Here is a 24,800-nt window from a genome sequence, read left to right on the forward strand (position 1 = left end):
TCTCCTAAGTGGGAATACTATCCCTTACAAGAAATCACATAGGTCACTCTAGAGCTGAAAATGCCCCACCCGTAAAGCTGACTTGACCTTTTTGTGGTGTTGCTGACTTTGCAGTTTCCCCAGAAAGACATTCTACTCTCCTGGAGTGGAACACAACCCCTTACAATCACATAGGTCACTCTAGAGGTGAAAATGTGTTTTCTTGTGAATGACTGCGTACGCGCAAGTTTTTTTTAGGTCCTACAAGACTTAAACTGAACTATAACACAACTATTTTTTCCCTACCATACTATTCGACCACTAGATGTCACTGTGTCACGTGTGGCAACCAAAATCGAGTGCTAACAAACACAAGGGAGGATACCAACGAGGAAGTAAAAGCACCATTTCTTACAGTACCTGTTGCAGCAAGATGGCGGCCAAACATGTCTGCTTTACGTAGCTGAGGTTTTTAAAATACATTTCTAGACTTCAAAGTACTTAAAAATGCTCTTTATACAAAAGTAATTGTTTTTGGGAAACAATATAATAGTTTTGTTACTTTTTGTGCTACTCGAGAGGTTGCTCTTTAAGATCTACTTCCGGGTTCAAACCCGCGGCCGATTTGTGTTGTAGGAACAGGGAAAACTTGCGTCAGCCAGGGGCCAAACGGGGGAGGGAAGAAGGGAAGACTGCATGGGAGGAAAAACCGCGTGCCGGACTCATTTTTCATTCATTTATTCCCGAAAATCTCCATTTTTTTGTCATTTTCTCGCGAAGAAGGGACATAGGCTAGGGGGCGTTTGCTTAGCATCCCAATGTTGTTTTTGGGGGTAAATGTTCACTCGGAGCAAAGTCCTTTTCCGAGTGCTGATATGAACTGCGAGCAGTTGTGACTTCTGTCGCCTTCGAGTTAAGAGTTTTCTACACATTTGAATTGACTCGTTTTCCGGGTTTTAGTGAGCTTGCAACGAAGATGTCTTTCCTGTTTCTGGGAGTTGTACGAAGGTAAGCGTGTTGGTTTTATTCTATGTTTTCGAATTTTAGTTTCATATTTTAATATGTTATAGTTGCCTGCTGTTGTTTTTTGTTTATTTTTTGATTTAAAGTGATAAATTCCCCGAAAAAAAATAAAATGTTATACTTTTCGAACCTCGAGTTTAGGGATGGGAATTCCGCCTCTTTTTTTCGAGAGCCGGCTCTTTCAGCTCTTCAAAAAGGAGCCGGCTCTTTCGACTCTCAGCTTTTTTTTGGCTCCCTTTCTTTAAAGTTTCTCCTTTTTCCCCTCCTCCCTCTCTCTTTCTCAATCTTTTTATCATTCTCTTTTTCTTTTTTTTCCTCTCCCTCTTTTTTCATCTTGCTATTTTCATTTCGCTCTTCGATCTTTTTTAAAAAAATCTTTTTTACACCCCTTTTCTTTTTTATCTCTTTCTCAGATCTCCTTTTCTCTTTTGCTTTCTTTTACTTTTCGTCTCAATCCTCACTTTCTCTCTTTACTAATGTTATTTCTCTTTCACCTTCTGCCTCCTGCTTTTTTCTGCTTTCTGCTTTTTCTTTTTCTCTGTCGCTTTTTTTCTCTTTCTTGCTCTTTTTATCATTGTCTTATTACCTTTTTCTCTTTTCTCTCTTCATCTCGCTATTTCCATTTTGCTCTTCGATCTTCCATCTTCCATTTTTCTCCCACCTTTCTCTTTTTCATCTCTTTCTCAAATTACCCTTTTTCTTTCTCCTACTCTTCTCTTTTTTTCTCAATCCTTTATCCTCACTCTCCTTCTTTTCTAAAGTTATTTCTCTTTCCCCTTCTGCCTCCCTCTATTTTATTTTCCCGCTTTTTCTTTTTTCTTTTATCGATCTTTTTCTCGCTCCCTCTATTTCTCTTTCTTTCTCTTTTCTTTTTATCTTTAGCGCCTTTTCTTTCTTTCTCATGCCTACTCAATCTTGTTCTCTTTCCTCTCTTAATCCTCTTTTTTTTTCTTTGATTTATTGTCTTTTTCTTTCTTTCTCACACTTTTCACTCTCTCGTTCTTTCTATTTTGCCATTTTCTTTCTATCTTTCCTACTTTCTTGCATCATTTTTTTTCTCTCCTTTTTTTTCCCTTTTGCGCTCTTTCTCTTTCTCTCTCAGGAGGTAGAGCGCTCGTCTCTGGACCGAGAAGTCGCGGGTTCGATTCCCGGCTCCAAGTAAAATGTCGAAATGTTTTTGGGCACGAGCCCCTAATGCCCCCGGCAAGGCAGGTATGAGCCACTAACGGTGTGTGTGTGTGTGTGTGTGAATGGGTGAGTGTGAAGCACATTGTAAAGCGCTTTCTCTCATTTGTATATATTCTTTTCACTTACTTTTTTCTTTTCTCTCCCTCTATTTTTTCTCTTTTTATCTTTTTGTTGTATTCACCATCTCTCGCTCTTTTTTCACTTTCTCTGTCTCCTTCCTTTTCTCCTTTTCTGTGTCCCTCTGTCTCTTTAGCTCTTTCTCTCCTACCTCTCTCTCTCTCTAACTTTTTCTTATATTGTATCCTCTCACACTTTCTCTCATTTTTATATATCCTCACTCTCTTTTTTCTTTTCTCTCCCTCTATTTTCTCTTTTTTCTCTTTTTGTTGTTTTCACCATCTCTCGCTCTTTTTTCACTTTCTCTGTCTCCTCTTTCTCCTTTTCTGTGTCCCTCTGTCTCTAGCTTTCTCTCCTTCTACTTCTCTAACTTTTTTATGTTGCATTCTCTCACACTTGCTCTCATTTTTATATATTTTCACTTACTCTTTCTTTTTTTCTCCCCCTCTCTATTTTTTCTCTTTATCTTTTTTGTCTTTCTCACTATCTCTCGCTCTTTTTTCACTTTCTCCATCTCCTTCTTTTTCTCCTTTTCTGTGTCCCTCTGTTTCTCTTTAGCTCTTTCTCTTTTTCTTATTATCTTTTTCTTTCTGATGTTTCCTCTTTCTTTGTTATGCTTTCTCACTTTTTTACTATCCGCTTTCTCTTTCTTCGAAAATTTGTTTAGGGTAGGGTTACGGTTTGAAACTAGGTTAAGGCTAGGGTTAGGTTTGGGAGCTAGGGTTTATATTAGGGTTCTAAACTTAATGTAGTGTTCCAAAATAGGTTTAGAGCTAGGGTTAGTGTTTGAAACGGGATTATACCTAGAGTTAGGAGCTAGGGTTAGGTTTGGGAACTAGGGTTTATAATAGGGTTCTAAACTTAATGTACTGTTCCAAAATAGGTCTAGAGCTAGGGTTAGGGTTTGAAATGGGATTATAGCTAGAGTTAGTTGTAGGGTTAGGAGCTAGGGTTAGGTTCGGGAGCAAGGGTTTATATTAAGGTTCTAAACTTAATGTACTGTTCCGAAATAGGTCTAGAGCTAGGGTTAGGGTTTGAAATGGGATTATAGCTAGAGTTAGTTGTAGGGTTAGGAGCTAGGGTTAGGTTCGGGAGCAAGGGTTTATATTAGGGTTCTAAACTTAATGTAGTGTTCCGAAATAGGTTTAGGGCTAGGGTTAGGGTTTGAGACAGGGTTATAGCTTGAGTTAGGTGTAGGGTTGGGTTCGGGAGCTAGGGTTTATATTAGGGTTCTAAACTTAATGTAGTGTTCCAAAATAGGTCGAGGAGCTAGGGTTTGAAACGGGATTATAGCTCGAGTTAGGTGTAGGGCTAGGGTTAGGAGCTATGGAAAACAGCTTTTTACATGCTTACTAGCTAACATTATACATTTTATGCTAGTTATCAAGTTAAACTCTGGCCTCTTTTCTAGCTAGCTATCTCGCTTTTTTTTTTTTTTTTTTTTTTTTTTTAGCTTTCTACCTGACTATTTTGATGGCTTTTTTACTGTTATAGCGACCTATCCACCTCCTGTTTGGTATTTTACCCTTTAACCATTTTTAGCTAACTATCAAGGTAGCTTTTTAGCTATTTAGCGAGCCATTTAGCTTCGTTGCTAGCTATCTTCCCTACTGTTTCAGCTACTAAGCAAGCGATCTAGCTAGCTTTTTACATGTTATCTAGCTAACATTGTACATTTTATGCTAGTTATCAAGTTAAACTTTGGCTTTGTTTTCTAGCTAGCTATGTAGCTTTGTTTTTAGCTTTCTACCTGACTACTTTAATGGCTTTTGTACTCTTTTAGCTACCTATCTACCCCCTGTTTGGTATTTTACCCTTTAACCATTTTTAGCTAACTATCAAGGTACCTTTTTAGCTATTTAGCAAGCCATTTAGCTTCGTTGCTAGCTATCTTCCCTACTGTTTCATCTATTAAGCAAGCTATCTAGCTAGCTTTTTACATGCTATCTAGCTAACATTGTACATTTTATGCTAGTTATCAAGTTAAACTTTGGCTTTGTTTTCTAGCTAGCTATGTAGCTTTGTTTTTAGCTTTCTACCTGACTACTTTAATGGCTTTTGTACTCTTTTAGCTACCTATCTACCCCCTGTTTGGTATTTTACCCTTTAACCATTTTTAGCTAACTATCAAGGTACCTTTTTAGCTATTTAGCAAGCCATTTAGCTTCGTTGCTAGCTATCTTCCCTACTGTTTCATCTATTAAGCAAGCTATCTAGCTAGCTTTTTACATGTTATCTAGCTAACATTGTACATTTTATGCTAGTTATCAAGTTAAACTTTGGCTTTGTTTTCTAGCTAGCTATGTAGCTTTGTTTTTAGCTTTCTACCTGACTACTTTAATGGCTTTTGTACTCTTTTAGCTACCTATCTACCCCCTGTTTGGTATTTTACCCTTTAACCATTTTTAGCTAACTATCAAGGTACCTTTTTAGCTATTTAGCAAGCCATTTAGCTTCGTTGCTAGCTATCTTCCCTACTGTTTCATCTATTAAGCAAGCGATCTAGCTAGCTTTTTACATGTTATCTAGCTAACATTGTACATTTTATGCTAGTTATCAAGTTAAACTTTGGCTTTGTTTTCTAGCTAGCTATGTAGCTTTGTTTTTAGCTTTCTACCTGACTACTTTAATGGCTTTTGTACTCTTTTAGCTACCTATCTACCCCCTGTTTGGTATTTTACCCTTTAACCATTTTTAGCTAACTATCAAGGTACCTTTTTAGCTATTTAGCAAGCCATTTAGCTTCGTTGCTAGCTATCTTCCCTACTGTTTCATCTATTAAGCAAGCTATCTAGCTAGCTTTTTACATGCTATCTAGCTAACATTGTACATTTTATGCTAGTTATCAAGTTAAACTTTGGCTTTGTTTTCTAGCTAGCTATGTAGCTTTGTTTTTAGCTTTCTACCTGACTACTTTAATGGCTTTTGTACTCTTTTAGCTACCTATCTACCCCCTGTTTGGTATTTTACCCTTTAACCATTTTTAGCTAACTATCAAGGTACCTTTTTAGCTATTTAGCAAGCCATTTAGCTTCGTTGCTAGCTATCTTCCCTACTGTTTCATCTATTAAGCAAGCTATCTAGCTAGCTTTTTACATGCTATCTAGCTAACATTGTACATTTTATGCTAGTTATCAAGTTAAACTTTGGCTTTGTTTTCTAGCTAGCTATGTAGCTTTGTTTTTAGCTTTCTACCTGACTACTTTAATGGCTTTTGTACTCTTTTAGCTACCTATCTACCCCCTGTTTGGTATTTTACCCTTTAACCATTTTTAGCTAACTATCAAGGTACCTTTTTAGCTATTTAGCAAGCCATTTAGCTTCGTTGCTAGCTATCTTCCCTACTGTTTCATCTATTAAGCAAGCTATCTAGCTAGCTTTTTACATGCTATCTAGCTAACATTGTACATTTTATGCTAGTTATCAAGTTAAACTTTTGCTTTTTTTTCTAGCTAGCTATGTAGCTTAGTTTTTAGCTTTCTACCTGACTACTTTGATGGCTTTTTTACTCTTTTAGCAACCTATCTACCTCCTGTTTGGTATTTTACCCTTTAACCATTTCTAGCTAACTATCAAGGTACCTATTTAGCTTCGTTGCTAGCTATCTTCCCTACTGTTTCAACTATTAAGCAAGCTATCTACCTAGCTTTTTACATGCTATCTAGCTAACATTGTACATTTTATGCTAGTCATCAAGTTAAACTCTGGCCTCTTTTCTAGCTAGCTACCTAGCTTTGTTTTTAGCTTTTTACTTGACTACTATCTATCTCCTGTTTGGTATTCTACCCTTTCTAGCTAACTATCAAGGTAGCTTTTTAGCCATTTAGCGAGCCACCTAGCTCAGTGGCTAATGATCCAGCCTTTTGCGCTAATTCATAACAAAAAGTAGCTCAACATTTACGAGTTAATTATCGTTACTTAGAAGAAAAAATAAAAATAAAAATAAAAACAAAGGTAGCCCGTCCCCCACCTAGCATCCGTTTGGAATTTCAGGCCCGACTTTTAAAGCCGACGTCAGACAAAAGCTAAACCGGATCTTCCAGTGCCGGAAAAACAAACGCCAGCGAGACCGAAAACCAGGAGATTGTTGCGAGATCGCCCGTCACCCCAGGTCTTTTCAATCAGTCCCGTCAAACATACAGCCCGGGGGCCGACCCGACCCCTTGGATGATTTAGTCGGGCCCGTCTCACTTCTTTTTGAGAAAGATCAAAAGAATGAGAGAAGAGAAAAAGGGTGAGATTGGGAAAGAAAGTGAGAAAAGAAAGAAAGAACAAATGAGAGAAACAAAGAGAGAGAGAAATAGAAAAAAAAGAGACCAGAAGAAAAGAAAGAGAAACAAAGAGAAAGAGAGAGAAATGGAAAAAGAGACCAGAAGAGAAGAAAGAAAAACACAGAGAGAAATGGAAAAAGAGACCAGAAGAGAATTAAGAGAAAAAGAGAGAATTAGTTAGAGAAAATAAGGGAGACAGAAAAAGGGGGACAACGTAATAAAAGAGGGAAGAAAAAGTAGATAGAGGGAGATTGAAAAAGAGAGATTGAGAGAGAAGAAAGAGCAAGAGAGAAAGAGAAAAGTGAGGGAGACAGAAAAAGAGGGACAAAGTAATAAATAGAGCAAGCACAGAAGAGAAAGGGGGAAAAGGAGAGAGAAAAAAAGATGGATAAAGAGGGAAGGATTAAAAGAATGAGAGAAGAGAAAAAGGGTGAGAATGGGAAAGAAAGCGAGAAAAGAAGGAATGAACAAATTAGAGAAACAAAGAGAGAGAGAAATAGAAAAAAAGAGACCAGAAGAGAAGAAAGAGAAACAAAGAGAAAGAGAGAGAAATGGAAAAAGAGACCAGAAGAGAAGAAAGAAAAACAGAGAGAGAAATGGAAAAAAAGACCAGAAGAGAATTAAGAGCAAAAGAGAGAATTAGTTAGAGAAAATAAGGGAGACAGAAAAAGGGGGACATCATAATAAAAGGGAGGAAGAAAAAGTAGATAGAGGGAGATTGAAAAGAGAGATTGGGAGAGAAGAAAGAGCAAGAGAAAAGTGAGGGAGACAGAAAAAGAGAGACAACGTAATAAATAGAGCAAGCACAAAAGAGAAAGGGGGAAAAGGGGAGAGAAAGAGGGAAGGATTCAAAGAATGAGAGAATAGAAAATGAAAGAGAAACAATAGTGAGCGTAAGGAGTGAGAAAGAAAGTGAAAAAAAGGGAAGCTAAAGAGAAAAAGAAAAGAGAGCAAGAGAAATGGAGAGAAAAAAATGATGAGGGACAGAAAAAGAGAGAAAAGGTAAGAATAACAGGTAGATAAAGGGAGAAATGGAAAATAAAAGGAGAGGGTTGTATTGACATTTTTTTTTTTTTGTGAAAAAGAAAAAACGGGAAAGGATTATAGTTTTGTTGATTCTTAAAAAAATATTTGGAGTGTTTTATCTTTAACAGTGGTTTCTAACATGGTGCCCACGGGCACTTGGGTGCCCTCTAAGGACAGCAGAGGGGCCCGCAGACCTCTTCTAAAATCACCCTGGGTTGCTGGGTTATTGTGTTCTTTTTTTGTTTTTGTTTGTTTGCTTGACTGAGTTAAATTAACCCTACTGCTCGCTCCCTTTCTTTTTCTCTTCTTTCTTGCTCTCTCTCTTTCACTCTTTTTTCTCCTCTTCTTTCTCGCTCTCTTTTTATCTCCATTTCTTTCACTTTTCTTTTTCCTTCCCTCTCACCCTGTCTTTTTCTCTTTTGCTCCTTTACTTTCTTGCTCTCTTTCAATATTTTTGTCTCACCTTCTTTCTCTTTCTCTCTCTCTCTCTCATTCTTTTGCTTTTTTTATCTCCATTTCTTTCACTCTTTCCTTATCTCTTCCCTCTCACCCTCTCTTTCTCTTTTGCTCTTTTTCTTTCTTGCTCTCTTTCAATCTTTTCTTCTCCCCTCCTTGCTCTCCCTCTCATTCTTTTGTTTTCTCTTTTTATCTCTTTCTTTCACTTTTCTCCCTTCTCTTTCTTTCACTCTTTCCTTTCCCTTCCCTCACCCTCTCATTTATTCGTTTGCTCTTTTTCTTTCATGCTCTCTTTCAATCCCTTTTTGTCCCCTTCTTTCTCTCCCTCTTTCTTTTGCTTTCTCTTTTTATCTCAATTTCTTTCACTCTTCTTTCTTACACTCTCTTCTCTCAATCTTTCACTCTTTTCTTTTATCTTCCCTCACCCTCTTTTTCTCTTTTGCTCATTTTCTTTCTTGCTCTCTTTCACTCTTTTCTTGTCCCCTTCTTTTCTCTCCTTTCTTATGCTTTCTCTTTTTATCCTTATTTCTTTCACTTTTCTTTCTTACTCTCTCTCGCTTCTCTTTATTTCAGTCTTTCTCTTCCCTCTCACCCTCTCTTTTTGTCTTTTGCTCTTTTTCTTTCTTGCTCTCTTTCAATCTTTTCTTTTCCCCTTTCTCTCATTCTCTTCTTTCTTTTACTCTTTACTTTTCTCTTCCCTCTTACCCTCTTTTTTTCTTTTGCTCCTTTTCTTTCTTGCTCTCTTTCAATCTTTTTTCTCCCCTTTTCTCTTTTTATCCTTATTTCTTTCACTTTTCTTTCTTACACTCTCTTCTCTTTATTTCACTCTTTCTCTTTCTCTTCCCTCTCACCCTCTTTTTGTCCTTTGCTCTTTTTCTTTCTTGCTCTCTTTCAATCTTTTCTTCTCCCCTTCTTTCTCTCTTTTTTTGCTTTCTCTTTATATTTCTCTTTCACTCTTCTTTCTTACTCTCTCTTTTCTGGTTTTCTCTTTCCTTTTCTCCCCTTCTTTTTTTCTCCTTTCTTTTGCTCTTTTTCTTTCTTTATTACTCTTTCTTTCCAATTCCTTTCTACTTCCAATAATTAACCAGGTAATAATACAGTAACAAGATTGTTAGTACAAGATAAGTTGTTTTCTTCAGAACTGCTGCTGGGTTTTTTTTTTTTTTTTTTTTTTTTTTTTTTTTTTTTTTGTTGCTAAAAGGCAAAAGAAAGACGCTCTCACCTTAGTGTTGGAGACCCCTGATCTATAAGTTTGAAGCCCGAAATATGGCAATGTGTCTGGGTTGGAGGGGTCAATCCTTTTGCAAATCCGGTCACCCGCGTCCCCCGGCTCCCCCAATCACCACCCGATATGTGTTTCAGGAAGGGGTCCGTCCGCACGGGTCTGGGTCTAAGGTCCCTGGCCTCCGTCCCCTCGCTGCCCCCCGACGTGGCCCGCTTTGTGAAGGGGGCCGCCGAGGAATGCAAGCCCAGCAAGGTCCACGTGGTCACCGGGACCCCCCAGGAGACGGCCGACATCTTGGCGGGCCTGGAGAAGGAAGGGATGGTCAAGAGACTCCCCAAATATCAAAACTGGTAAACGCGGGGTCGGGAAGGGTGCTTGAAATCCGGGTATTTTAAATGTTAGGTTTAAGTCCCCAACATTTTTAATAATAATTATCATGAGAGCGGCGGAGACCAGGCTGTTACAAATCTCCTCCTCGCTCTGAACAAGTCCCCGAACCCTCCCTTCTAATATTAAGGTTCTTGGAGTAAAACAACTTGAGTTATGGCATGCACAGGTCAGGGTGCACCCACTGGAATGTGAACGAGACAGAAACAAAAAAACAACTCATGGCCTTGAAGAACAGCTTACGGCTGAAAACTATACAAAAGGGGCTGAGAACACTTATAACATATGTCAACTGTAGGATAAATATATGTATATCAACAATAATGCCGTGTTTTCAAAGTCACAGAATGCGGCGACATCTAGTGGGGAAATAATACACACTGTCCCTTTAACTTTCATATAGAGAATTGGGCCATCAAACTATCATCCCTTGCTGTAAACCGGTCTCCATTTCAGTGTGGTTGTGTTTCACTAGCTGGCTGGCCCGCACGGACCCTAAAGACGTGGCCCGGGTGGAGAGCAAGACGGTGATCGTGACAAAAAATCAACGGGACACCATTCCCATTCCTGCCGGAGGTGCCAAAAGCCAACTGGGAAGTTGGATGAGTGAAACCGACTGGCAGAGAGCCAGAGAAGAGCGCTTCCCGGGATGCATGGCAGGCACGGCACTTTTTACTGAAATCTCCGAAAACGCAAAACGATCAAATAGAAATCCAAAATAGGAACTCTTCGAAATGATCAAATGCAAAACGAGGATCTATTTTCTATACACAAAATTTTTTTTTTTAATGTGCCTTATAGTTCAGTATTCCTTACACAAGGCCGTGTATTTGCATATAGACACACAGAGAACACAAGAAAAATGGAGAAGAGGTTAGGAATCAAGCCAAAACCTCAGCTTCAGAAGATTCAAAAGAAGCTAACAAAATTGATGACGCTACAAAACATAAACGCAAACATTGCATGAATGAAAATGAGTAAATGCAAAGTATTAAAGATTGATAATCAGAATGTATAACAGAACAACACTTTAAAATGAAGTTTATTATAAATCTACTTATAACATTCATTGCATGTATATGACATCGCTGTTTTCCATCTGTATGCACCTGTATTTACTCATCTTCATTCATGCAATGTTTGCGTTGCCTCGTCTGCTACAAGCCACGTGAACTTCTCTTCCCACGATGCTTTTAATGTACGTTTACGTTTTGGAGCGTCATCAATTTTGTTAGCTTCTTTTGAATCTTTCTTCTGGGGCTGAGGTTTTGGCTTGATTCCTAACCACTTCTTTATTTTTCATGTGTTCGCTGTGCGTCTAAATCAGGGGTGTCAAACTCATTTTAACTCGGGGGGCCACACGATAGAACAAACATTCTGTCGGGGGCCGGACTAGTAGATTAAAGAGAAAGAAAAAGAGAGATAAAGAAATGAGGGAGGGAAAAGGAGAGAGGGCGGGACAAAGAAATAAGAGAGAGGGAGAGAGAGAAAATAAGAGAAAGAGGGAGGGAAAAGGAGAGAGACAAAGAAAGAGGGAGGAAAAGGAGAGAGAGAAAGAGACAAAGAAAGAGTAAAAAGAAAGAAAGAAGCAAAGAGAGAAAGAGCGTGAGAAACAAAAGATAAAAAGAGAAGTTGTAAGAGATGGGGAGAGAAAGGGAGCAGAAGAAAGAAATCCAAAGAGAAATAGAAAGACTGAAAAGGAGAAAAGGAAGAGGGAAAAGGAGAGAGGGCGGGACAAAAAAGAAAAAGAGAGAGAGCGTGAGGAAGAAAGAAATCCAAAGAGAAAAAGAAAGACAGAGGGAGAGAAAGGAGAAAAGAAAATGCAAAGGGCGGGAAGAGTGAAAGAGAAAAGAGAGAGAAAGAAACATAGGAAGAGAAAAGGAGAGACACAGAGAGTGAAAAAGAGAGAGAGTGAGAGAGAGTGAGGGAGAGTGAAAGAGAGAGTGAAAGAGAGAGAAAGAGACAGAGAAAGAGACAAGAGAGAGAGAAAGAGAAATAAATACAGTGTCTTTGTTCGAGGCACCTGGCTTTGGCAACATCAAGTTGACAAATTTCAACCTGCAGCTTGTTTTTCTCTTGCGCTTCTCTGAGTGTTGTCTCGCGGGCGGGATTCAATCCCTTAGCGGGCCTGATCTGGCCCGCGGGCCGCCTGATTGACACCAGTGGTCTAAATGATATGCAAATGAGCGACCTTATAACGCTCGAGAAAGTCCGGAATTACAAAGTTATTCGATGCGGGCTTCCGATCGGCTGCCGAGTATGCAAATTGACAAACGAACCGAAATTTCCAAACTGTCCAAAGAATTTTTGCGTTGCGTCGTCTGCTTCAAGCCACGTGAACTCCTCTTTCCACGATGCTATTAATGTACGTTTACATTTTCTAGCGTCATAATTTTTGATAGCTTCTTTTGAATCGTTCTTCTGGGGCTGAGGTTTTGGCTTGATTCCTAACCACTTCTCCATTTTTCTTGTGTTCTCTGTGCGTCTACTTGGAAAATGATATGCACAAGGCTCGGGAGTCCGGAAGCACGGAATTATTCGATGCAGGCTTCCGATTGGCTGCAGAGTGTGCAAATTGCAAAACGAACTGAAATTCCGAAATTTCTGAAACCGAACGAAGATTTCGAAATCGGAACAAAGCAAACGTTTGATTTGGAAAAAAAAAATCTTACTTTTTTTTTTTTCTTTCTTGAAAAAGTTGTCGGCCACCCGTTTTTAAGTTGTACGCCCGACGTAAAAGATTCACGACCCGGGCGTTTGGGCAGACGTTATTTCAAACACTGCATACAGTACATCCTTTCTTTTTTTTTTGTCTTCCGTATTGAACTCCATTATTACCCAACGCCTTCTCCGAGTTTATAAACAAGTGTGACATATTGAAGCTGCGTGTGCATTGTTGAAGTAGAACGGCAGAATTCGTTTCAGTTTATAGCAGTCTAATGACAAGTAGTTCAGAAATAGGAACAGCACAAAATATGTGCAAGCAGCAAGATAGAGACTTTATCTGAGTCTGCAAATCCTATCATAAAGTTCATTTGAAGTGCTTTGGATTTATTCTTTGAAGGTACCGTATTTTCCGCACTATAGGCGCAGCTAAAAGCCTTTATTTTTTTTCAAAAGCTGATCATGCGCCTTATAATACAGTGCGCCTTATTTATGGATCAACATTAAGTTTTCCAACTAACTTGCAGCCGCCGACTAGATTTTCCCCCCAACGCCAAGTAGTCCGCGGTGTATTTATTTACTGGCGTTTCGTTGGCTAACCAATGTGTCAATCATCATTTGAATCGATCACTATCGGCTAAAGTTATTCGGAGGTCAAGGGGGCGGATCCTTTTTATCATTTACAGGCTGGCATTGGCTTAAACGGCAAAACAAAGCCTGCAATTGGCCGAAAAAGATGAATGCGTATAGCACGTGTTTGACGGCATACAGAAAGCATTTTTTACTATTCTGTATTTGTAAATATTTTATTCTTCTGGATTTACTGCACTCACGGATATAAGAGGACATTGGCTGCACATTATTATGAACACAACGACTTCGGTGAGCTACTCCGGGTTTTATATTATCCCTGTATCTTGTTTCAGACTGAACTCGATGTTTCTGTGATAAGCGGTGCAGATCATGGATGGAATGGAGTGTCTATTTTTAAATTAAACTCAATTCCAAGTGTTAATTGTCATATGCACAGTAAAGTTGCGAGCGAAAATAGAAACTAAGGAATGGTTGGCATTTCTTGAATCCCAAGACTTTAACCTTCCAAATGATGGAACGATGCATTTGAGTGACATGGTACGGACACCGCATCCGCACGTGTCTACGACACGTATTTGCTTCTTTGCAAGCTTTGGGAACGTTAAGGGGGTAATCAGTTGGACTGAACTATCTGACTGTTTTGTCCACGTTCCCATTGTAGCGCCTTATAATCCAGGGCATCTTATGTATGTCAAATATAGGACCAAAAACTATTTTTTCGGGGTGCGCCCTATAACCCGGTGCGCCCTATAGTGCGGAAAATACGGTACTTGAAAAATAGCCTGGAAAGTGCTTGTATTTGAAAAAAAAAATCATAATGTTCCGTCCCGTTTTCCAGGTCGCACCATGTATGTCATTCCTTTCAGCATGGGGCCCGTGGATTCCAGTCTAGCCAAGTACGGTGTCCAGGTACTATAATCAAGAAAAACATGATGATGCTTGAATTTAATGTTTTCAAGGTTTGTAAAGTGCTTTATTTCTAGGCGAAGTGCTTGTAAATGCTTGTCATTGCCAGGTTTCTTGGGTGAGGGTTAGGAGCTTCAAATAAGGGTTTTTCCAACTTATTTAATGGGGTTAGGTTCTAAGATTTAGGCTGCTTAATAGGGCATTCAACTGAATTTAGAGTCCTGAAATTGGGTTGGGGCTAGGTTACAGCTAGTGTTAGGTGTTGGTCTAGGGTTAGGAACTAGGGTTTGAGCTCCAGGTTAGGGTTCTAAACTGAATGTAGGGTTCCAATATAGAGTTAGGATTACGGTTTGAAACAGGGCTAGGTGTGGGGTCAGGGTTTATATTAGGGTTCTAAATTGAATGTAAGGTTTTGAGCTAGGGTTACAGTTTGAAAGAGGGTTAGGGCTAATGTTACAGGTTGGGCTAGGGTAAGGAGCTAGGATTTGGGCTGCAAGTTGGGGTTCTCAACTGAAAGTAGGGTTCCAATATAGTGCTAGGATTACGGTTTGAAACAGGGCTAGATGTGGGGCCAGGGTTTTTATTAGGGTTCTAATTTGAATGTAGAGTTTTGAGCTATGGTTACAGTTTGAAAGAGGGTTAGGGTTTATAACAGGGCTAGGTGTGGGGTACGGGTTTATATTATGGTTCTAAACTGAATGTAAGGTTTTGAGCTAGGGTTACAGTTTGAAAGAGGGTTAGGGCTAATGTTACAGGTTGGGCTAGGGTAAGGAGCTAGGATTTGGGCTGCAAGTTGGGGTTCTCAACTGAAAGTAGGGTTCCAATATAGAGCTAGGATTACGGTTTAAAACAGGGCTAGATGTGGGGCCAGGGTTTTTATTAGGGTTCTAAATTGAATGTAGGGTTTTCAGCTATGGTTACAGTTTGAAAGAGGGTTAGGGTTTATAACAGGGCTAGGTGTGGGGTCAGAGTTTATATTAGGGTTCTAAATTGAATGTAAGGTTTTGAGCTAGGGTTACAGTTTGAAAGAGGGTTAGGGCTAATGTTACAGGTTGGGCTAGGGTAAGGAGCTAGGATTTGGGCTGCAAGTTGGGGTTCTCAACTGAAAGTAGGGTTCCAATATAGAGCTAGGATTACGGTTTGAAACAGGGCTAGATGTGGGGCCAGGGTTTTTATTAGGGTTCTAATTTGAATGTAGAGTTTTGAGCTATGGTTACAGTTTGAAAGAGGGTTAGGGTTTATAACAGGGCTAGGTGTGGGGTACGGGTTTATATTATGGTTCTAAACTGAATGTAAGGTTTTGAGCTAGGGTTACAGTTTGAAAGAGGGTTAGGGCTAATGTTACAGGTTGGGCTAGGGTAAGGAGCTAGGGTTTGGGCTACAAGTTAGGGTTCTCAACTGAATGTAGGGTTCCAATATAGAGCTAGGATTACGGTTTGAAACAGGGCTAGATGTGGGGACAGGGTTTTTATTGGGGTTCTAAATTGAATGTAAGGTTTTGAGCTAGGGTTACAGTTTAAAAGGGGGCTAGGGCTAATGTTACAGGTTGGGCTAGGGTAAGGATCTAGGGTTTGGGCTACAAGTTAGGGTTCTCAACTGAATGTAGGGTTCAAATATAGAGCTAGGATTACGGTTTGAAACAGAGCTAGATGTGGGGCCAAGGTTTTTATAAGGGTTCTAAATTGAATGTAGGGTTTTCAGCTAGGGTTAGTTACAGTTTGAAAGTGGGTTGGGGTTTATAACAGGGCTAGGTGTGGGGTCAGGGTTTATATTAGGGTTCTAAACTGAATGTAAGGTTTTGAGCTAGGGTTACAGTTTGAAAGAGGGTTAGGGCAAATGTTACAGGTTGGGCTAGGGTAAGGACCTAGAGTTTGGGCTGCAAGTTAGGGTTCTAAACTGAATGTAAGGTTTTGAGCTAGGGTTACAGTTTGAAAGAGGGTTAGGGATAATATTACAGGTTGGGCTAGGGTAAGGAGCTAGGGTTTGTATTAAGGTTCTAAACTGAATGTAGCGTTTTTAGTTAGGGATACAGTTTGAAAGAGGGTTAGGGCTAATGTTACAGGTTGGGCTATGGTTGGGAGCTAGGGTTTGGGCTGCAAGTTAGGGTTCTAAACCATGTAGGGCTCCAATATAGAGCTAGGATTACAGTTTGAAACAGGGTTAGGGCTTGTGTTACATCTCAGGGTAGGTGTGAGGCCAGGGTTTATATCAGGGTTCCAAACTGAATGTAGGGTTTTGAGATAGGGTTACAGTTTGAAAGAGGGTTAGGGCTAATGTCACAGGTTGGGCTAGGGTTAGGCGCTAGGGTTTGGGCTGCAAGTTAGGGTTCTAAACAATGTAGGGTTTCAATATATAGCTAAGGTTACAATTTAAAACAGGGTTAGGGCTTGTGTTGTAGCTCAGGTTAGGTGTGAGGCCAGGGTTTATATCAGGGTTCCAAACTGAATGTAGGGTTTTGAGATAGGGTTACAGTTTGAAAGAGGGTTAGGGCTAATGTCACAGGTTGGGCTAGGGTTAGGCGCTAGGGTTTGGGCTTCAAGTTAGGGTTCTAAACAATGTAGGGTTTCAATATATAGCTAAGGTTACAATTTAAAACAGGGTTAGGGCTTGTGTTGTAGCTCAGGTTAGGTGTGAGGCCAGGGTTTATATCAGGGTTCCAAACTGAATGTAGGGTTTTGAGATAGGGTTACAGTTTGAAAGAGGGTTAGGGCTAATGTCACAGGTTGGGCTAGGGTTAGGCGCTAGGGTTTGGGCTGCAAGTTAGGGTTCTAAACAATGTAGGGTTCCAATATATAGCTAGGGTTACAATTTAAAACAGGGTTAGGGCTTGTGTTGTAGCTCGGGGTAGGTGTGTGGCCAGGGTTTATATCAGGGTTCCAAACTGAATGTAGGGTTTTGAGCTAGGGTTACAGTTTGAAAGGGGATTAGGGCTAATGTTACAGGTTGGGCTATGGTTGGGAGCTAGGGTTTGGGCTGCAAGTTAGGCTTTCAAATCGATTTTAGTGGTGGTGAAATGAGGTCGGGCCTAGAGTTAGGGTTTGAAACTCAGGTTTAGGCTCCCATTCTTTTAATGGGCGCTGTGTATTATCTTTTTATGGTATTGGAAAAATTGGTTTAGAACGTCTTTAAAAAAGGCCCTCAATAAACCTTGAATACAAACATAACAATATTCATATCTATTTTTCCCACATACTGTAAAATAAAATGAGTTGTTTTTTTTTTGTCAAAGGTGACAGATTCGCCGTACGTGGTGGCCAGTATGGGCATCATGACCCGGATGGGGACACCGGTTCTTAACAAGCTGGCCGAGGGAGTGGAGTTTGTCCGTTGTCAACATTCCTTAGGAAGACCCTTTCCACTCAAAGGTACGGACGGGCGCCATGACGGCATCACCCGAGACTACAGGTCGACCGATTATCAGAACCAATGTTCAGGAATTTGACGGGTATCGGTATCGGCATTTTTATTCATTTGTCAACCCAAATACTTAGGCTCAGACACAGCCAAACCTCTCTCTCCCTCTCTCCTGCCTTCTCTCTCACACACAACCCCGCCACCCCCACTTTCTGATTAGATAGACAACAAAGGGCGGGGTGTAAGAGTGGAGTAATTAAAGACAGCTCCTCTAACTCCTAAATCCTGACATGCCTGTGAGTCCAAAGTCCAATGGAAATATTAATATTACTGTGGTAGAAAAATCGCGTGTGTGATCAGGAGCAAAAAAGTTCACATGATTTAGGGAAGCACGTTCAAGTGGAGTCTGATAAATTAGCTCTTATCATAACAATAGTTTGTATGTGTTTGTTATTGAGAGAGAGCATAAAAAGCATGCTAAAGTGGAAGGCTGAGTGATTAGCTGTTACCATAACATGAGTTTGTCAATCTGGCTCCAAAACAGGAATGCTCACACTTTTCATATTGCTGGTTTTGTTTAAATTTCTCTTTTTATTTGTTAATTTAAGTCACAGAGGTTGTATTGAAATTTTTATCTAAAAAAAATAAAAATGGGGAGCTATTTAAGGTTTTATGTAGGCTACCTTAATACAAGTTGCTCTTTTCTCTGTTTTTATTTCTCTTTCCTTCTTTCTTTCTCTCTCCCTCTTTTATTTCTTTCGTTTCCACCTCTTTCTTTCTCTTTATTCTACTTGTCCAGCTGGCCCCATGAGTGTTTTTTTTCATCCATGTGGTCCCTGAGATAAACTAGGTTTGACACCTGCGATTTAGTGCCTCCTAGTGGTGAAAAAAAACTTCATTTATTTAAAAAGACAATATTGGTTTAAAAAAAGTAAGCAAATGATTCCTTAAATTTAAATGTATTTTAGCATCACATGAGGCACGCCTAGAGAAGAGCTGACATGATTGTATGCCATCTTGCTGCTACGGCACCCCCAAAAAACAAAAAGCCCTGACTCTTGTTCACTACCATATTTGAGGCGCACCTAAAAACCCCCAATTGGCCAGAAATTGGAAAATGCACTTTGTAAACTAGTCTCCTTTATACACTGGAAAACACAGTGGTTAAAATTGTAAACGTATAGTTATAATTTATTATTAATTGTGATTAGTTAAATGAAGATTTTGTTTTTGCTAACGTTTTGTTCAACATAACGTACTCTTTTTTTTTTTTTTTTTTTTTTTTTTTTTTTTTTTTTTTTTTTTTTTTTTTTTTTTTAAATTCTTGAATCGCATCGGGAATGAATTCCAGGAAAAAAATAAACTTCCTAGGAAGTAAGTTATTAAAAAAAAAATTAAACAAATAAAGAAATCTAAACACGTGACTCATTTAATTGTATATATTTTTATAAAAAAGATTTTTGAAATTATTAAAATATTGTTTTCTTATTATATGATACAAGAAGCTAAATTAATATATATAATTTTTCTAATATTTTCTGAAAAGGTGATAGGTATGATACTACATAAGGTAACTGTTCTCCTAAGTGGAACAGTGGTCTTTGAGTGCCCTCTAGTGGTTAGCATGTCCATTGCTTGTTGCTGAAATTCATTTCAGTGCTCTAATGTTAATTTATATAACAAAAAAAAATTATTTAAATGTATTTATTTATTATTAGATAGATAGACTTTAATCATCCCCGTAGGGAAATTCACACTTACAGCAGTATCCTTGTGTTGATTATTAACAGATTAACAGGATGGCCTCGGGGTGCTGTGTTGTAGTTTAGCAACAGCGGAGTGGATGACATCCCACGCTAGGCCAAAAGTTCGACGTCCCTGTAGCAGATGGAAATCTCTGTGCCCAGGGTTACACCACCTCGTGTTCACGTAAATAGCGAGTCCGCCTCCTCTCCGCTTCCTGCAGGCAAATGTCTGTCTGTACTAACAGCGCTGAAGCCGGGTAGCTCCACGTTAGCGTCCGGGATGCTAGACGTGAGCCACGTTTCCGTAAAATACAGCAAACTGCACTTCCCGTACGCTTTGATGTTTTTCACCAGCACAGCCAGTTCGTCGGTCTTATTTGGTACCATGATTACGGACGGTACGGAAGACTTGTAATGCCGCTAGCCGCTTAGCTAGCTCCGACTCTGTATCCACAATAGGGCCCCCTCATCACGCCGGCATGAGAATTCTTCAGGGCAAGGACTTGATTCCTCGAATAAACGCATTTTTGTGCGTTAAAACCCATAACCATAGGATAGAAAGTCATCCAAAGTGTAGTTGTCAAACGGGACGAAAAACACCGAAGATAGAAGCAGACAATTAAAACAATAAATCACCAAAAGAGCGAAATAACACGGAGCTGCTGGAATGGCTGCCGCTCGCGGCGGTGCCTATGATGTATATGTATATTATGCAAGCTCATACTACAGTTTTAGTTCCACGTGCTCCCTATATATGAAAAATATTCCGCCTTATAATCCGGTGGTCGTCGTAGTGCAGGAAGTACGGTAACCGTGATGCATTTTTCTCTTCAGCTCCGCTAGTCAACTCATGGCCATGCAACCCAGACAAGGTCCTGATCTCTCATCTGCCGGACAGCAGGCAAATTTTGTCCTTTGGCAGTGGCTACGGAGGAAATTCCCTGCTGGGGAAGAAGTGTTTCGCCCTGAGGATCGCCTCCCGCATCGCCAAGGACGAAGGCTGGCTGGCGGAACACATGCTGGTGAGAATCTCTTTCGGCCCCAGGATTGAAAAACACTCGTTAGGGTTGCGAGTTACCATCGAATTCGGACTATAAGCTCATAAGCCTGCATTATATGCAGAGTTGCGGCTAATTGACACATGTGGGCACATGCGGCTTATGGTCAGGTGCGGCTTATAGTCCAAATCTGACGCTACTGCGTTTATATCCAGGGCAATTTTAGATCCCGGGATTTGTCAACTAATACATACTGTCCCTTTAACATGTGACCCCCTCAGATCCTGGGCATCACCAACCCTCAGGGAGTGAAGCGCTACGTAGCAGCAGCTTTTCCCAGTGCCTGCGGTAAAACCAACTTGGCAATGATGAAGCCTTCGCTACCGGGCTGGAAGGTGGAGTGTGTTGGCGACGACATCGCCTGGATGAAATTTGATTCTCAAGGTACGGTGTTTGAAGTGGGATTTCGGAGGACCCTGAAAACTTGCTACGTTTTCAAATCAAACGCAGCGATCTAGTCCATTTATTTAGAGCGAAATCAAAAAGCTACGGTAGATGTAAGAGTATCGGGCACTTTGAAAAATAATTAGTTATTTGATGCAATCCCTGCTCAAGAAATGCAACCCTGAAACACGATGCTACCACCACCATGTTTGACAGTGGGGTCATGTGCTGTGTAAGGAATACTGAACTGTAAGGCACATAAAATTGACGCTCTGCCAGAATTGCCTTGTATTAGAATCCATCCACCTTCCCATCAACTCTATGGATGTCTCAATCCCTGCTGAAGAAATGCAACCACAGAGCATGATGCTACAACCCCCGTGTTTGACAGTGGGGATGGTGTTTTCAGGTGAATGTGCTGTGTAAGGCGTACTGGCCTATAAAGCGCATGAAAAAATATGTATAACAGTAGAAAGGTAATCTTTCACCATGAAAGAAAACTTCCATGCAACGAGAAAAAAAAACACTGGATCGCTTGCTAATACTATCACGAATTCTATTTCTTGGGGCTAAGGTCTGCGCCAAATCGTAATCTGTGCAGCCCTTTAAGACTCTTTGTGATTAAGGGCTATACAAAAAAATGACTTACTGGAGGATGGGCTAAACAATAGTTACTCACCAATTCTTCCAAAAAGTAACAGAAATACTCCATAGTAAACGTAAATAGTTAGCTGGGTTTCAGTACCACCTTGGTCCAACAGAGGGCAGCCTGAGACCGTTTTTATAAAAGTCTTACATGTGTTGCAGGTCCTTTTTTTATTGAATATTGCATCATTCCAAACCATATTGGCATGAAATAGTCAAACACTACTTGGTAAACAATATTCAAGGGAACAGAAAGGGCTGCAGAAATGCGGAGTATAAAATGTGAAAATAAATTTATGAAATATATCAAGTTAAAAGAAAAATAATAATGATGTGTTTATCTCAACACAAGGGGCCACTTTTTGAGCAAATTATCAAGGTTAAAACCTAAGATTGCATTAGAATAAAGAAAAGCGACTATTTTTTTGATATTCCTTCCATCGGAGGCATGTTCTTCCATCATCTGCTTCCAAGATCACCTCAGAGAGAAATAACACGCCCCCAAAGGCTGGAGACTCATTTATTGAAAACACAGGCATGACACGACACTTCTGATTGGCTTAATCGAGATCACATGAATACATTAAATGAATCCGATTGGCATAGACAGAAATCACATGTTTAAATGAAGCGAAGAATGCTGGCCGCTCGATGGCGTTCGAGCATAATAAATGAGCAATAAGGAAAGTGAAACTTTGTAACACAAAAGGTACAAAGCGTCACTTAGAAGTCAAGGGATTTGGAAAAGGGAGGCAAGCTCTTCCCCAGACTTCCCAGCACCAAAGCGAAGGCCATTTTGATTCATAGTTAGCGGACCCTTAGAGGATACAATTGTTGCAAGAATACAAACAGCACCTGGATTTCATTTTGAGGATGAAATCCTACAAAGGCACATTCAAACTATAATCAAACTATAATTTCCCTTACACATATTGTACATTTTTTGGCACATTGGGTATGTTGATCATATTCAAAGATTTTAACCCCAAAAACAAATTTGTTGACAATACTTTGGTTTCTAGATGGATACAAATTGTTTTAAACATTATTATTATTTTGTTTATTATTTGCTCCTTGTTTTTGTTTTGTGTGATAAGTCTAAATGTAATATCATTTTTGGATAAGGTGGTAGGAAAAGAGTATTCTGTACATTTGCAGGTCTATGTATTTTTGTATCATGTTATTTGACAAACTCTTGGATTTTTGTTTTATATTATAGGATATTCTGTTGTGGTGTGCACTATTTATCTTTAATATTTGAGGAGGAAATTCAAAATGTCTCCCATGCCTCCCTCTGCCGGACCAAGGTGGTACTGAAGCCCTGCTACAAGGCTTTATTTTCTGAAGGGCAGGGGTGTCGAACTCATTTGAACTCGGGGGCCACACGATAGAACAAACATTCTGTCGGGGGCCGGACTAGTAGATTCAAGAGAAAGAAATAAGAGAAAGAGGGATGGAAAAGGAGAGAGGGTGGGACATAAACAAAAAGAGAGAAAGGGAGAGAGTGTGAGAAACAAAAGAGATAAAAAGTCGTGAGAGAGGGGGGAAAAAGGGAGAGGAAGAAAGAAAACCAAAGAGAAATAGAAAGACAGAGGGAGAGAAAAGAGAAAAGAAAGCGCAAAGGGTAGGAAGAGAGAAAAGGAAAAAATGAAGTTAGAGCAAAAGAAGTTAAAAAGACACAGAGAGAGAAAGAGACAAAGGGCAACAAAGGAAGAGAAAAAGACAGACACAGAGAGTGAAAGAGACAGAGTGGGAGTGAGAGAGAGATACAAGTACAGTGTCTTTGTTCGAGGCAACATCAAGTTGACCTATTTCAACCTGCAGCTTGTTTTTCTCTTGCGCTTCTCTGGTTGTTGTCTCGCGGGCCGGATTCAATCCCTTAGCGGGCCTGATTTGGCCCGCGGGCCGCCTGCTTGACACCTGTGCTGCGAGGCCTCAAAAAATGAGTCGATGTGGGGGAAATTGTCTGGAACCGGTATTGAAAGAGTTCATTTGGATTTGGAATCAATATGGCTATGTCTTCCGCTCCTCAGGGAAGCTGAGAGCCATCAACCCCGAGAACGGCTTTTTCGGCGTGGCCCCCGGAACCTCGGAGAAGACCAACCCTTACGCCATGAGCACCATCGCCAAGAACACCATGTTCACCAACGTGGGCGAGACCAGCGACGGGGGGGTGTGGTGGGAGGGGCTGGACCCACCCGCAGAAGGGGTCACGCTCACCGATTGGCACGGCAAAACCTGGAAGCAAGGTATTGACCCAGGGGTTCGTACGGGTGCTTGAAATCCGTAAATTTGAGCGTAAGGCTTTCGGGGTCAGAAAAAGTGCTTACGTTTAATGTTTCTCAATAGCCGATACTTAAATGGGGGGAAATTTGTCTGAAACGATTCTTTTTCTGATTTCTATCTCTTCGCTTCTCTCGTCTTTCATGTCTCTCGCTCTCTCTCTCGCGCTCTCTCTCGCACTCTCTCTCGCACTCTCTCTCGCGCTCTCGCACGCTCTCTCTCGCACGCTCTCTCTCGCACGCTCTCTCTCGCACGCTCTCTCTCGCACGCTCTCTCTTGTTCGCGCTCGCTCGCTCTCGCTCGCTCTCTTTTGCTCTCTTTCGCTCTCTTTCGCTCTCTTTCGCTCTCTTTTGCTCTCTTTCGCTCTCTTTCGCTCTCTTTCGCTCTCATTCTCTCTCTTTTGCTCAGTTTCTCTCTCTGCTTCCCTTTCTCTGCTTATCTTTTTTTCTTTCTCTTTCTAACTCTCTCTCTCTCTATGCACTTCTCTCTCTCCGCTTCTGTCTCTCAATCTCTCTCTCTCTCTCTCTCCGCTTCTGTCTCTCCCTCTCTGCTTCTGTCTTTCTCTCTTTCTCTCCGCTTCTGTCTCTCGCTCTCTCCACTTCTCTCTCGCTCTCTCCACTTCTCTCTCTCTCTTCGCTTCTCTCTGTCTCTCTCCGCTTTTCCATCTCTCTCCGCTTCTCCTTCCCCCCCGCTTCTCTCTCTCTCTCTCTCCCTCTGCTTCTCTCTTTCCCCTGCTTCTCTCTTTCCCCTGCTTCTCTCTTTCCCTTGCTTCTCTCTCTTTCACCGTTTCTCATCCTTCTTCTCTCTCTCTCTCTCCGGCTCTCTCTCTGCTTCTCTCTCTCTTTTTATCTATTTCCCTTTCTTTCTTTGTGCGATAGAATTTGTGAGAGTCTATAGTAGTGTTTCAAAGCATAATTGTCTGTGTATGAGAGTATAGTAGTATTTTGCATAATTGTGCATGAGGATATAGTTGTACATTTGTGTGAGTATGATGTTTAACACTTGAGCAATTATGATTTACTATTCATGCAAAGATGCCTCACTCTGTCGGGAAAAGCGTGTCCGTCGCCAATGGAATTCAATGCCGACTTGTTTTTTTTTTTTTTCTCGAGCAACGGTCGCAGCCCTACTTGCCCCCCGTGACCGTTTCCATACAAACTAAAGCGCAAATCTTTGTCTTTTCTCGACGCTAAACAGGAAGCGCGACTCCTTGCGCCCACCCCAACTCCCGATTCTGCGCGCCGGCGGAACAATGTCCCATTATTGACCCGCAGTGGGAGAGCGAAGAGGGCGTCCCCATCGACGCCATCATCTTCGGTGGCCGGAGGCCGCAAGGTGGGTGCTCGATTGCAAGGAGTGTCTATGCCGAAGAGCTTTTCCTACTGACGGTGTCTTGCAAAAGTATTGGCCCCCTCCCAAAAAACGTTTTGACATACTGCCATATGTCACGCTTTGAACTTCGAGGGACTCAAAATATTTTCTTAGAATCCGCAAC

At 40.6% G+C, this 24,800-nt stretch overlaps 1 protein-coding gene across 1 annotated transcript in view; it reads left to right on the plus strand.

The window, feature by feature from the left end:
* The first annotated feature begins 389 nt into the window (after positions 1–389).
* Positions 390–24,800, plus strand: part of pck2 (phosphoenolpyruvate carboxykinase 2 (mitochondrial)) — a 30,958-nt gene continuing 6,547 nt past the window's right edge. The window contains exons 1-9 of the mRNA XM_088321907.1: positions 390–987; positions 9,423–9,635; positions 10,148–10,332; positions 13,769–13,839; positions 17,066–17,201; positions 19,770–19,957; positions 20,215–20,377; positions 23,056–23,271; positions 24,503–24,640. Of these exons, the coding sequence (XP_088178033.1) occupies positions 956–987; positions 9,423–9,635; positions 10,148–10,332; positions 13,769–13,839; positions 17,066–17,201; positions 19,770–19,957; positions 20,215–20,377; positions 23,056–23,271; positions 24,503–24,640 (1,342 nt within the window). The 5' untranslated portion in view covers positions 390–955. The remainder of the gene's footprint in view (positions 988–9,422; positions 9,636–10,147; positions 10,333–13,768; positions 13,840–17,065; positions 17,202–19,769; positions 19,958–20,214; positions 20,378–23,055; positions 23,272–24,502; positions 24,641–24,800) is intronic.

The sequence above is a fragment of the Urocampus carinirostris genome, chromosome 18 (assembly GCF_059441175.1).
Source record: "Urocampus carinirostris isolate Australia breed hairy pipefish chromosome 18, RoL_Ucar_1.0, whole genome shotgun sequence".
Taxonomy (NCBI): domain Eukaryota; kingdom Metazoa; phylum Chordata; class Actinopteri; order Syngnathiformes; family Syngnathidae; genus Urocampus; species Urocampus carinirostris.